This window comes from Balearica regulorum, chromosome 3, assembly GCF_011004875.1.
Source record: "Balearica regulorum gibbericeps isolate bBalReg1 chromosome 3, bBalReg1.pri, whole genome shotgun sequence".
In the NCBI taxonomy this organism is placed as follows: Eukaryota; Metazoa; Chordata; class Aves; order Gruiformes; family Gruidae; genus Balearica; species Balearica regulorum.
Window position 1 is genome coordinate 75,118,816 of NC_046186.1, and position 12,875 is coordinate 75,131,690.

The 12,875-nt window shown below is 42.0% G+C and overlaps 1 protein-coding gene across 1 annotated transcript in view; it reads right to left on the reverse strand.

Annotated features, from left to right (window-relative positions):
• Positions 1–1,859: 1,859 nt before the first annotated feature.
• LOC104641633 (plasminogen) overlaps positions 1,860–12,875 on the reverse strand; it is a 29,343-nt gene continuing 18,327 nt past the window's right edge. The window contains exons 13-19 of the mRNA XM_075748505.1: positions 12,441–12,534; positions 10,461–10,575; positions 9,353–9,427; positions 8,704–8,844; positions 5,202–5,308; positions 3,170–3,315; positions 1,860–2,139 (exon numbers count right to left, since the gene is read on the reverse strand). Coding sequence (XP_075604620.1) covers positions 1,981–2,139; positions 3,170–3,315; positions 5,202–5,308; positions 8,704–8,844; positions 9,353–9,427; positions 10,461–10,575; positions 12,441–12,534 — 837 coding nt within the window. The 3' untranslated portion in view covers positions 1,860–1,980. The remainder of the gene's footprint in view (positions 2,140–3,169; positions 3,316–5,201; positions 5,309–8,703; positions 8,845–9,352; positions 9,428–10,460; positions 10,576–12,440; positions 12,535–12,875) is intronic.

The following is a 12,875-nucleotide window of genomic DNA, read 5'->3' on the forward strand; positions in this document are numbered from 1 at the left end:
GAGTGCGTTATATTGGTGATGGAGCAGAAGGAGCTGTTTCTGGGTTCGCGCTTCAGGTTTTTCTCCAACCCTATCTCACAGGTTGATTAAGTGAGGTGAATGGTAACAACAGGCTGCAGAAGTGGTTGCAGCCTGAAGCATGCTTCCCTGTAACAGCCTGTTACGTGTTCAGCTGATTCCACAGGAAAAAGTGGAAAAGGCTCACCACCATCTCCAGCTCCTCTGGGTCAGAGCACAGAGATCTGTGAGAGTGTGAGAAACTTCACGCTAAGGGCCGCGACCTTTAAAAAGATGGTCTGTTCTTATGGCTGCCGTGGGGGGTACACAACCAAGGGCAGACCAGGTGGAAGGCGAACAGGAGCTCAGAGAGGGGGAAAATATTCAAGATCTGGAAGGAATCCAAGAAAAAGATGCTGTCAAGAAAGATGGGGTTAAAGAACAGCTATTCAAACAGTATCATGATGAGCAAATGAAATTGATGGGTGGGTCATAATGGAAACCATAAAGAATTGATAGAGAAGATCAAGGAGTGAGTAGAGAGTCTGCAGATTATTTTTTTTTCACTCTAGCTTTTTTAAAAATCCCAAAATGAGTTTATAGAGCCTGATCTCTGTAGAATTCTTTATAGCAATAGTAATAGTACCTAAATACTAGATACAGATTTATAATATATTTTGAATCAGGCATACAACTGGAAGACTAAAAAAATACAGAAATCATTGTTCAGATTACAGGTCCCTCGGAGGTGTACATTTCTTCTGCTATTAGGTCAATGCATTTACTGTTTGGAAGTGGCCTTTAAGTGATATACAGAAAATTGGCACGTGATTTGGAGTCAGTGGGACAGGTGGGTTTCTGTTGATTTCTGATGCTGCTGGAACATGTTCCACTCAGCAATTTCCTTTGGTCACTGCAGTACTGCTTGACGAGCCTTTCTCTAACCCAGCCTTTCCTGACAGCTTCAATAGCAAGTCCTTTGCCATTGCTCTGGGTGCAACCAGGCCAGGTTCCATGGCTCTGGGAGGCTTGACTGACCTGGGGTGCCCTTTGTTTCTCCACCTCCCTGCCGCAGAGCGTGCAGGAGGACAAGCTGCCGAGCCTGGTAAGGCAAGCACGAGTGCCCTGGCACCCAGCTTCACTTGTGCAGCCCTCTGAGACATCCTCTCCTCTTCTGGAAATAAACTGAAAGAGCAGTTTATTTTAATTCCTGGAGTCTATGTCAGGCCTGAACTCTTGGTGTCACAAGTGAGAGCAAGGTTTCTGTGCACAAACGTGTTAACTGTACCATATGCCATCCCACTCACCGCTTTGCCCGCTGGAGTGGATAGTTGTTTTTTCCACGCAAACATCTAACCTAGAAAAGTTAAATGGTTGCACAGCACAAAGCCCTGCTTGGGTGGTGAGAGTGGGAGGAATTAGCCCCACGAAGAAGCAACCCCACCAGGCCTTCATCCAGCTCCTGGCAGCACAGGCACAGTCTAGCTTGGGCTTTTCTTACTACCCAAGGCAGTGGCTGGGTTTGGTTGCTACTTTCTTATTCCTGGAGCAGCGACAGAGAGGGAAGCAGATGCCAGTGATGGGTACAGGGACAGGCCTGATTTGGGATAAAGTTTCTTGCACAGGGAAGACCTTGTACACACAGATAGGCCAGCTGCTTGTGTGTACAGAGGAGAAAGGCAGGTGTTTGAACAAAGAGGAAGCCACTTTCATGAGTTGGAGCACATTTCAGATATGAGGGGTGAAGAAGGAACCTTACCACTGCTCCCACATGCAACATGGTTGACTTACCTGGGCACAACACAGACGCACTGACAGTACTAATTGGTCAATTTGGCTATTGCTTTGCAATAACTCCTTACGCTCAGCCAGCAATGGTATTTATTTAAGATTCTTATGAATTATTACAATTTTAAAACCACATTTAGAATGCTGTTTGTGGCACAGGGACTGCTTTCCAGAAAAGCTAGCCTGCATCCAGATTCAGTGGGCAACCATTGCATTTTTGATCCAAGAAACAAAACTAGGAATTCGGACAAAAACTGGCTTTGATGGCTGGGTACAGTCCAGTCCCCAAGAGGTGACTCCATATTGGACAAATCTGTCCTTATCTTGGCAGACCAGAGGTCCTCCAACTTCAGCCTAGGGAGGAGAAGAGACAATAAGGTGACTCCTCTAGTGATGGAGACATGCAAACAGCAAAATACTGGCAGGAATAATATTGTGATAACTCTGAAGGCCTCAAAATATGACTGAAGCAAGGGCTGTAGAAAAAGGGAGAGTGTTTATTAGTCCTGCTGGAGTAAAAAAGTGGAGGGGAAAAAAGTTGTTTCCAAGCATCCAGGCAATTCCTCCGGTCTGAAGAAGAGAGACCAAACTGCCAATCATAGATGTAGGAACATCCCCAAATCACTGTGAAGTCAATTACACAAAAAAGGGAAGTTTCTCACTTTCCCACATCCTCTGACCTACTCTGGGACAAAATGACTATAATTGTTATAATGCTATTTCTTAAAATCCAGGCATGAAAGGAGATGAATATACCTATATCCAGGGATTTGTGTGCCTGTCAATGAATGCTCTGTCCACACTCTCAAAGACATCATTTGCAGCGGCAGTCTTGACCACCTGCTCAGACAGACCAGCATTTGCTTTCTGACTCTGTCACCAAGCAGCCACCAGCTGTTTATTGAAAAGCTCCCAACACGATACCTTCCATTAAGAAAACCACATTTTAACAGTCTTTTAATATACTTGTAAAAATTAGAAAACTGGAAGCACTTCAAGAGTTATTTAATCAAAGGCTTAAATAAAGGTGTGGTACAACTCCAGACTGCACCAGAAACAGTCACTAGTTTCCCCTTTGTCTCTAGGAACAAAGGGAAGTCCAGGTAGTGCATATCACAGGCTTTATTTCAGGCAGGGTGGGGTATTCATAACACTAGGCTACTATAAGTAGGACATGTCAGCACGCAGTTCTGAAAGGAAGGTGAAATTACCCCACACAACTCCCCTGCTATTCTGGTTGACTGTGTGAGTGAAGAAAAAATGCTATGTATACCTCAGTTCTGCTGCTTCACGTGGAAGCCTTGAATTGCTGAAGCTATTTCTGAGCCTTGAAAGTACAAATTGTCATTTGATCTGCTCACACTCAAAGCTAGAATATTCTTACCTTGCAGTTACCTATGCTTCCAAAAGTAAATCCACCACAAAACTCATGATTTTTGACACTTCCATTCAGAAATTCAGGCTGATTACATATTCTATTTTCAAGCACAGGGAATTCAGTCTCTTTTAATCTGTTGTCTGTATCAGTACCTTTATGAACAACCAAGAAAACATAACAGTTAGAAACAGTAGCCTGGGCAAGTGCTTCAGTGAAGCCTCAGTAATGAAAGGACTGGGAGCCATCCCCAGCTCTACTATAGTTGCTGAGCTCTTTGAAAGACCTTATTAAATCTTTCAACATTTTTGCACTTGGATCAGACCTCAACAAGCAGAGGTTATTCTTCTTTGCAAAGTGTTACAAAATAAATAAACCCAGATGCTTTGTATTCTGAGCCATTGTGTCATTTTGTGGGCTTTCATTATGGTGTAGTGGCAATGGTTTGTTTCGGGGGGGGGGGGGGGGGGGGGGGGGGAATGTTACCCTGGATTTACTTTACATTAATCTGAACTGTTTTAAGCCTAACAATAGTGTTTTCCAGACAAGGAGGATTTTCCTGAAGCCAAGTTTGAATTTTCCCAAAACACAGTTTATTTAGATGTGGGGGTCTGGCTCTGCTCCCCTTCCCCTGCCGATTTCATGAACTAGTTGCATGACTTGGCAGGACCCTCTTTCCCACTGCCTAAATGCAACAATGGCCTGTTGTTGTTTTCCATCCTAATGCACTTCCAGAAGAAATCTCCCCTGTACCATTTTTTTGTGGCTTTGATCACTAGAACATAGGAAGCAACTGCCACCGTGTGGCAAGCTGAACAAAAAAAGAAAAAAAGGCAAGGTAAGAAAGGAAGAAAGGTGAGAAGAAAGGCAAAAAACTGTCTATGCTGGAGAAAAGTGTTTCTTGATAATGTTGATGAGCTACACTAATAGTAGACTTATTATTCTTAAGCATTATTTTCATTGCAGCAATGTGGTAGCTAAATGACACAAGAAGGGGAAAAAGGTACTCCAATTTATGTGGAAGGTTTTTTGCAGTGAAACTCAGAGACAGGGGCACGTTCTGTTAATTTTATTTTTGTTTTTCAATTCTGTGGATGTGCACACAAAGAGGAATCCATTGGCTTCATTTTACAGGTGGAGTATTAATAAGGTGCTGTCTGGCAAAGGGGGTGGGAAGGGCATCCCTTGCTTGTAGCTCGGCGAGGCCAAATGTGTATGTGGGAGCTGGGACTGAACGAGGGCAGATGCCAGCATCGCTGCTGGAAGCCGCGGGGATGTGGGATTGCCTCCTGCTGCAGCAACAGCCGGTCAAAGAGGGCTGGGTATTCTCAGCCCTTGGTACGGGTAGAGTGAGAGGTGGGCGGCAGGAGACCACATAGGTTGGTTTTTAATGCTAGACTGTGAATGAAATTCAGGCAAGGAGTTTACTGACGTTAAAAACCTTCAGCTTGAACTCATTTTGCCTGTGCCTCAAAGGAGGCTGGATCTGAGCAAGCTCTGACTCAAAGGCACCATGGTTTCTGGTTTGCTATCTTATCTCAGATATAAGGTCTTAAGGGTAGTGCTCGCCCATATATCCTATCTGTCTGGAGTGAATGTACGTCCCTGCAGAAGTCTATGCAGACAGCAATGTTTAAACTACAGGAAGGCAAGTGCAAGTTTCATTCACAGGTTAAAAAATTGTGCATATCAAGGTCAAAATTAAAGGCAAGGGCATTATTTGAGTATTGTCCTTATTTGTGCAAATATAGTGTATACCTAAGCTGAAGAAAGATGAAAATAGACAGACATAAAAGGTTGTAAAGTCTCAAGTCTAATTTTCCTCTCTCTTTTATCTTGTTTAATGAATTCAGGTTATGTGAGCAATGAGGGGGAAAAATCAAGCTCTGAGAGAAAGAAATAAAAAGAATAATGTTGCCTAGTGACACCTGACTTAGTTAAATCTTAAGTAAAATGTGTTTTTCAAGTTCTATGAGTGCACATATTTGGGATAGGATTTGAAAACCTTCTTAAGTTTTCAAACACATTAAATATGCTTTACCTCTTGTTTTGCCCCAGGCAGTCAGGAAACATACTGCATTTCTTTCTACCATCCGATTGGTTTCAGGCAAACAAACTGGTTTTACACGGTCAGTAATTGTTACAGGACTGGAAAACAAACAAAGAATAATTAAAAGATCCTTAGAAAAATTATCATCAGTTTGTTCAGTCTTCACACTCAGAAGGATCTGCATGGAAATGATGGGGGGAAGGGTGGAGAAGGTGACGATGCCTTAAAACTGTATAGATGGTTGCAAGATGGTGCCTGGTCACTTAGTGAAAAAAAAAAAAAGAGAGATTACTTACAGCAACTGAAAGTCTCTGGGATGTGTTTGTGGGCACAATCACAGTGTGAGTGTGTTTGGAGCATAGTGCTAGAGCACTGATCTCTGGTTACCCTGCAGTGTGTATAGGAACATGCACAAGCCCAAGCCCAGCCCTAGCAACCCTTGCAGGTGGTGTGAGCCTGACTTATCTCAGATCCTCCCTGCCTCAGAGGTTGTGGACATTTTCAGGGACTTCACAGAAGGACCGAAGGATGGATGAATGAGTATAGAAGCAGACACAGCTGAAGTTGTGGGAAATTCCTTTCTCCTCTGGTTATGTGGGTGATACAACTGTTGGAGACATCATGCAGTATCTTGCACATTACTAAGCACCTCAATAAAGTAAATACCAAAATAAAACTCTTCCTCATCACAACATTGTGCCTGGAGGCTTCAGCACTGGAATAAAGCTCGATATGGAGTGGACAGGGTCCTGGGAAGCAGTTTTGCAGAAGATTAAAACGTTACATAGGGAGGTCTTTGCTTTGGATTTTTGATCCCTTATTGACTTTCACATGTAGATGTGAAAAGATGAGGTGGCTTCTGGGAGGTGTATCACTCTAGGAGTCAGACAAGTGCAAACAGTTTTGATACAGTGAAAGTATGTATGAACAAGCTAAATGAGATCTACCACTGTCAGGAACCTGTTCTGTTAGGGCTAGTTCTGATTGTGAAAGAGAGTAAAAGGACATGAATGAACTCCAGATGTTTGGTCAGGGTAAAATGAGCCCTTATAATATCTTTTCAGGCCCAGAATGATTTTCAAAGTATGTGATGTGATAGCTAATGAGATCTTCAATGTCCAGTTAAAGGGAACTAAGAAATCCCCCTGTTCCTAATCAGGCCATGCCAGGGCCATGAGCCCCAAGAAAATTCAAGAGAATGAGAGACCAAAGGGAACTGACTCTAACCCATCTTAAAATAAAGATGTCTCCAACAAAAAAATGCAACATAAACACAGCAGTCCAGGAGGGTAGGAGATGCTAACCAGTTCTTGTGCTACAGTTGTGCCAATGCCATCACCACCATTTCGAACTCTATCCTTCAGCCCTCAGAAGTCCAAGATGGTGATCTCAAAACTTCACTCTCACATGGTTCCATGATATTAATCCTGTGTGAGTTCTTTTCCCTATAAGAATGGAAATCAGTTCTGCAGCTTCCAAAACTAGTTCATTCACTTCTCAATGAAATCCATTTTTATCAAAAGAATTCCTGAAAATTGATAGACAAGAGGAGATTAAAGTGAGATAGCTCAGATTGGTGGGGGGTTTCTTGGTTTCCAGGTTTCTCTAGGTTTCTAGTGCTGTTTCTTTAGGACCTTTATCTTCAAGGTTGTATTTAGCACCTCAGGTCTAATTTCACTGGTAGTATGGCCCTGACAGCAACTCTGGCTCCTGTCTGACCTACTGGTGTGACAGTAGCCAGGTAAACATTTTTGAAGTACAGCAATAGAGCATTGCAGCTTCCACTTCTCCAACATCAAGAGGTTAACTTTGCTTCTACCTATACTCCTGTTGTGCGCCAAGGAAATTCTACATCCATCCTAAGATGAGGCAGCACCTAAAAAAAATCTGTTGGCACTCAAGAAATTGGCCTTTGAAGGGGATTGTAACGAACGCAGGGTGGACACTGGCACTTTATCAGAGGCCTCTGATGTCTGGGTAGGTAAATGAACAGGAGAGCAGGGAACAAGACCTCAGAAGATATACCAGAATATGGATGACATGACATTGAAATGGAAGTGTGCTGTCCCAGACAGTACACATCTGCTCAGCAGCATAGCACACAGTTCACCTGGGACTAGATTTCTACTGAAACCAGTGGTCTTCCTCAATAGATCAACCCTCCTTTGGGATAATTTTTGACAAGATCTTCACAGGCCTGCATCCGTTCTCTGACAAGTCTTGTCTATTGCCACAAAATGCAGGTATAGGAGTATCGATCACTCTTCTCATGTCATATTTTCTTGGGTGATCTGTTTTGTCAACAGACAGTGAAGATTTGGAAAGAATAAGGCCCACAAAGAAAGGTGAAGACAAATGTAGAGAAGGAATTTAATGAACTAGAAAACAAGCAAAGTTGATCTAAGCCAGAAAGTGAGGGATAAGATGTCCATATCTGCTATTTATGGCATCTCACATGCAGAACGTGTTCAGATAGTGAGTGCTGCTGATGCAAAACTGACTACAGTGCTATAGCATGCATGTATCTACAGTGCTTATCTGCACAGAGCACCCAATGAAAGAGGAATTAAATGACATATTTACAAGCAATAGCAAGAGTAAAACTGGTGGAGCATGGGTTCCTTCTACTCACCTAAAGTCAGTGGGATCTTGATTAATCAAACACCAAAGAACCTAAGTTGAAATTTAAGTGAAATTGTTCTAAGTTCATTAAAGCTGTATGGTGACTTTTTAAAAAATAAATGTCCTCTCAGGTCAAACATGAGCTTTTCATGATCTTTAATCCATGTGTGGTGAGTGTAAGAACAAGAGGGAAACCAATGAGTAAGCAGAAAAGTTTCAGGAGCATTCCAAAAGGGAACAAATTACATTGAAATAACTGCACACATTTCAGAGCAGACTGCTCAGACATCTAAGCAAGACACAAAAGAGGGCTTCAGGCATTTACAGTTATGCACAGGATTCTTCACTATATCACAAGCAGGATCTGGTTTTACTGAGCTGTTGGCCAAGTCTGCAGCTCATGAAACATGGCTGTGGCCTGGCCTGGAGCACTGCCAGGGATCCGGGCCCTCCTACCGGCTCCATGCAGAAGCTGTGATGCCTCCTGGCCAGAACTTCAGTTGGAGCTCACAAGTCTCAGGGCTGAGCAGGAAAAACCTCCAAGCAGATCCTCCAGACACAACTGTGCTATGGTTTGCCCTCACCCTCCCTGCTTCACTGGAGCTACCACTTAGTGGGTGGCAATCCCTCCCATCCTAACTGGTCCTGACCCTTCCTAAACTGTGTATGAAGCTCACATGGCTTCTGCCAGTGGGGGCATTCAGCAGGAGAAGGGTTTACCCTTGAACAGATGCCTATGCTAACACTCGAAGAGACTCTCACACTCTCTCATACCATCCCACAACTGCCCTGAGAGCTAACTCCAGGCTAAGCTAACTTGTGACTTCAGAGAAAAGGTGTTAAGGGTGGAAAACTTGGACTGAAATGGTACCTGTTCAACTTCAGCAAAGCAATGTCTGCTCCACTTGGTTCCTTTAATACTTCCTGAACACTTCGGATTTGCAGGGATGGCTCTGCTGCATTGAGATTCTGTATCCCAAGAAACACCCTGTAGGAAGAAGGCTCTGTTGACCTGGAAGAAATGATAGCAGCAAGGTTATACATCCATATTTGTAATCATGAATGTCACTCTTACAAAAATTCAGTGACTTCCCTGGACAATTGCAATTAACAAGATGATCAGGCTGCTGCTTCTGATCATAGATGCCCACATTTATTCTTGGGGAGAAGGAAAATGTGGCTTTTTTAACAGTTCAATTTTTATGACTGAAAAATCCCGTGCGCTGTAAACAATGTGGCACCCTCTTGCAGTGTTCACAACTCCTGAAGCCCTAAGGGTCAGCTGCTAACCGAAGTTTTTCCGAGGGCAATTAGCATCAGCACAACGTTAGCACTCTTTTTGGCATGCTTTGGGGTGGGGGAGAGGGCAGAAGACAGAGGTAACCTCTGTTCAGCTTGCTGGCAAGAAAGACAGGAAATAGGGAGTAAAGAAAGTGCCTTATTTGGTACATCCTGCTCCTCTTTTGATTTTCTCACACAGCTTTCGGAAATGCCTGTCACTCATTCCAGCAGATACTCACTCTTGCAAGCACTGAGCTGCGGTAAGGACCCACTGTGGATGTATCAGAGTGCCAGCACAACGGTGCACGTTGGTACTAGAATAGACAATCACATGCATTTAAGACTGTGCAGTCAATTCTCCACACCCATGCTGTGCACAATGGGAAATATTAGCGAACTAGCAATAACCCCTTTATTCAAACCTTTCACCAGTCAGAGTTTGTCTTTTGCCAATGGCAAGAGAAATCAAATGCAGATTTTTCAAAGGACAAGCTTTATTTGCTCCAGGACATGAGAGACTTGAAAAGAAATTTGACACCCAGGTGAAATTTTTGTAACAGGGCATTCTTGCTTTCAGGAATTTAATAAAAATAATTACATTTCCTATCAATTTCACTTGTGATGTAATGGGTTTGTCCTGATGAGCAAATAATAAAATGATACATACTTCTGATTTGTGGCGTTGCTTTGGACTACTTCTTTAAATAAACTTTACTATGGACTTTTAACTTTTCTTGGGATATAATTTTTATTATGGTGACTGTCAACAACTCCATAAAAATTTTCACTAGCCTTTCTGTAAACCCCTCTTCATCTCCTGTTCAGCCACTCTCATTGTGACTGTGGATATTATGCTATGCAGAATCGTGTTTTTATACCGAGAGACAATATTTTTCCTGTGGCTTCTAACACAACTAGGGTGATCACCATATCAATTTAAATTTGAACCAGATTGGATGCTGGGTGAAAAGAGATGATCCATTCATACACAATGCAAGTTGGTGGCTATATTCCTGAGCCCCACTGCAAGTAACTGTCATTATCCTCAGTGGGGATTATTCCTTCCCCATTTCAGTAAATAAAGGTGTACTTAATGTCTGCAGTTCAAGTTTGCCCTCTAGAGACTCAGGAGAAAGTGGGGAGTTTGGGATTAATGACCCAATAAATAGCTATCTGTGAACATTATGATTAAAGAAAAGTTTATTTTACACACTAAGTCATTTTATATAGAAACCAAGGTCAGTCTCCAGAAACATATGCGTTGTTTCCTGTTAGTGTCTTTCTAATGCCTGTTCCCTGTGAAACCCTGCTGCTCACGGATGGTGATACAGTCTGCAATACCAGTACCTCATCCTGAGACTGATGTGCCAAGGCCAAGACCCTGGAGATGCGTCACACATCCCATATTGCTCACAGGCTTGCTCACTCCTCATTGGGACTTTTCCACAGTCATGCTCAGAAGCTACAGAATAAAACAAGCTACAATGGAGAATTTTAAAGCAGTTCTGTAATGCCATCCACAGTGCAATCAGATGAAAAGAGAAAGGCCTGAGACATTTTTTTGTCTTCCTTAGGCTTTCACTCTTTACATTTGTTAATAGAAACTAAGGGTAAAAAAGCAATGAGAACCTTTAGACTCCATTATATTATCATTACTTTGAGCATTCAAACCTGGGGCTAATATATCACATTTGACATGATAAAATATTAATTTACCTGGAAAAAATTGTTAGCTATGTCAAGGATTTGGCAGCGGTCAGCTAACATAATGAGCCCCATAATGAGCCCCACCCCCAGAAGAACATCTGCAGGGAATTTGAAGGGAAAAGAGAGCTAAAGAAAGTGGAAGAAGCTGAAGGCAAAAGAGAGCTAAAGAAAGTGGAAGAGTTTATTGCCCAGACAATAATAACAATTTCTAAATTCCTTGAAACATTACAGTCTACACTTTGGTTGAGTTCAAACAACTCCCTAGATGACAAATAAAATTGAGTCACTGTCCCCTGTCATAAAATATTCAATTTTGCCCTCACGCTGCTCGCTCTACTTTCTCGTTAATCCAAATCTCTCTGAACTTTTTAAAATGGATTGAGCTTGGGTGCTCAGTGAGGACCCAAATAACTCTTTCCAGAGCTGCGTATGGTACTATGGATGTTAAATTTGTTAGTTCCAGTATGAGACAATTAATAAAGTAATCAAAAGCAAGAGACTGTAAGGTTCCCCTACACCTTAATTTAAAAACCTAGTAATGAAAGGCTTTTTTGAAAAGAGATCAGATCTCAAAGTGAAGTTCCACCAGAACATTTCCAGGGAGCAAGTTTTTACAGCTATGGTACGTGTTGTTTGTATGCCATTCCTTATCATTTTTGCCTGAGCAGGTCTTAGATCTAGTTGACAAAATTAATGTGTACAATCATAATGCACTGCTGCTCAGAGAAACACAGAGCAGGGACTGGGCCTCCAGATGTTCTGTAGTAAAAATAATGCATGAGATGAAGAAGAAATAGACTTTCCATATCCCTGCCAGAAATATTAAGAAAAAAAAAAAGTATCAAAATGCGTGCAAAGGAAGGAAGAGCAAAGCAAATGAGATGACTGCCAGGTGTGCCAAGCAGCGCTCCCAGTACATTGCAGCTGTTATTGATGCCCACTGCCAGGGCACCACAGAAGGTAAAATCTATTTTGCTGCTGGATTTTTCAACAAACACTGCACTTGCTCAGTGTACTGATTAGTATCCCAAAAGAGAAAAAAGAATTAAGGAAATCTGTGTAAAATATCCAGCACCAAATTTACTCCCAACCCCAAAAGAAAGGCAAAATATCTAAAGACAGATTATTTTAACATCCAGATCAGAATAAAAATTAAGTCAGAGAAGGATGAAAAGGGTTTCAAAGGATGTAATCTCTGGTGCTCCCAACTAAGACGAAAAGCGAACGAGCAGGTTCTCGAGGCATTAGTCCTGCCACAAAGTGCATGGAAAGACTAGCATGAACATCAAGGAAATCCTCTCCTGTGTTTGAGGGAAGAAACACCTCTCTTCACAGCTTCACTGGATAGTTCAAATTCAGCTAGCAACTCTGAGTGCTTAGCTTCACCGACAATAAAGAGCACACAGATTGTTACGTATGAAATCTTAGTGACGATTCTTAGCACCAGGTTATCTAAACTTTGACTGTTACAGATGCCTGATTGTGTCAAACTCCCATACAGACCTAAATTCAAATCTAAAGCTACTGCCTACTGCAGTTTTATATGGCTAGGTTGAAAATATTTTGTAACTATCATAACAAGTGCAAAGAGAGGACAGAGAAGTCTTTAAGGATAATTACAGCAGCGTGGGATTTCACAGTACTCCCATTTTTTTTCTGGGTCTGTTGTGAAGCACCAAACACCATTTACATCTCCATCAGGATTCCTGCAATACTGTAATAATTACAAAAACAGAGAATGAAGACTCCAAATGTTAGCCACAGAATGAAGAAGTCTATGAGTGCATGTTTTTTAAAAAAATGTTGAACTAAAACTTGGAATTCTTTCTGCCAACTACTGTTATACTAAATGTTAAATGCTTTCTATTTCCTCTGATCATAAAATTCTTTCTTTCCTGCATCTCAAAACCATTAGGTGAAATTAGAAAAATATGATAAAATTGCTATCATTTTTCTCATCCACCAAGAGTCACCCCAGCTCTAGTGCTTTTTAAGGCCTCACAAGAAGTCAAGTTTGAAATAGGATGTCCAAATGCTTTGCACTAAAATATTTAT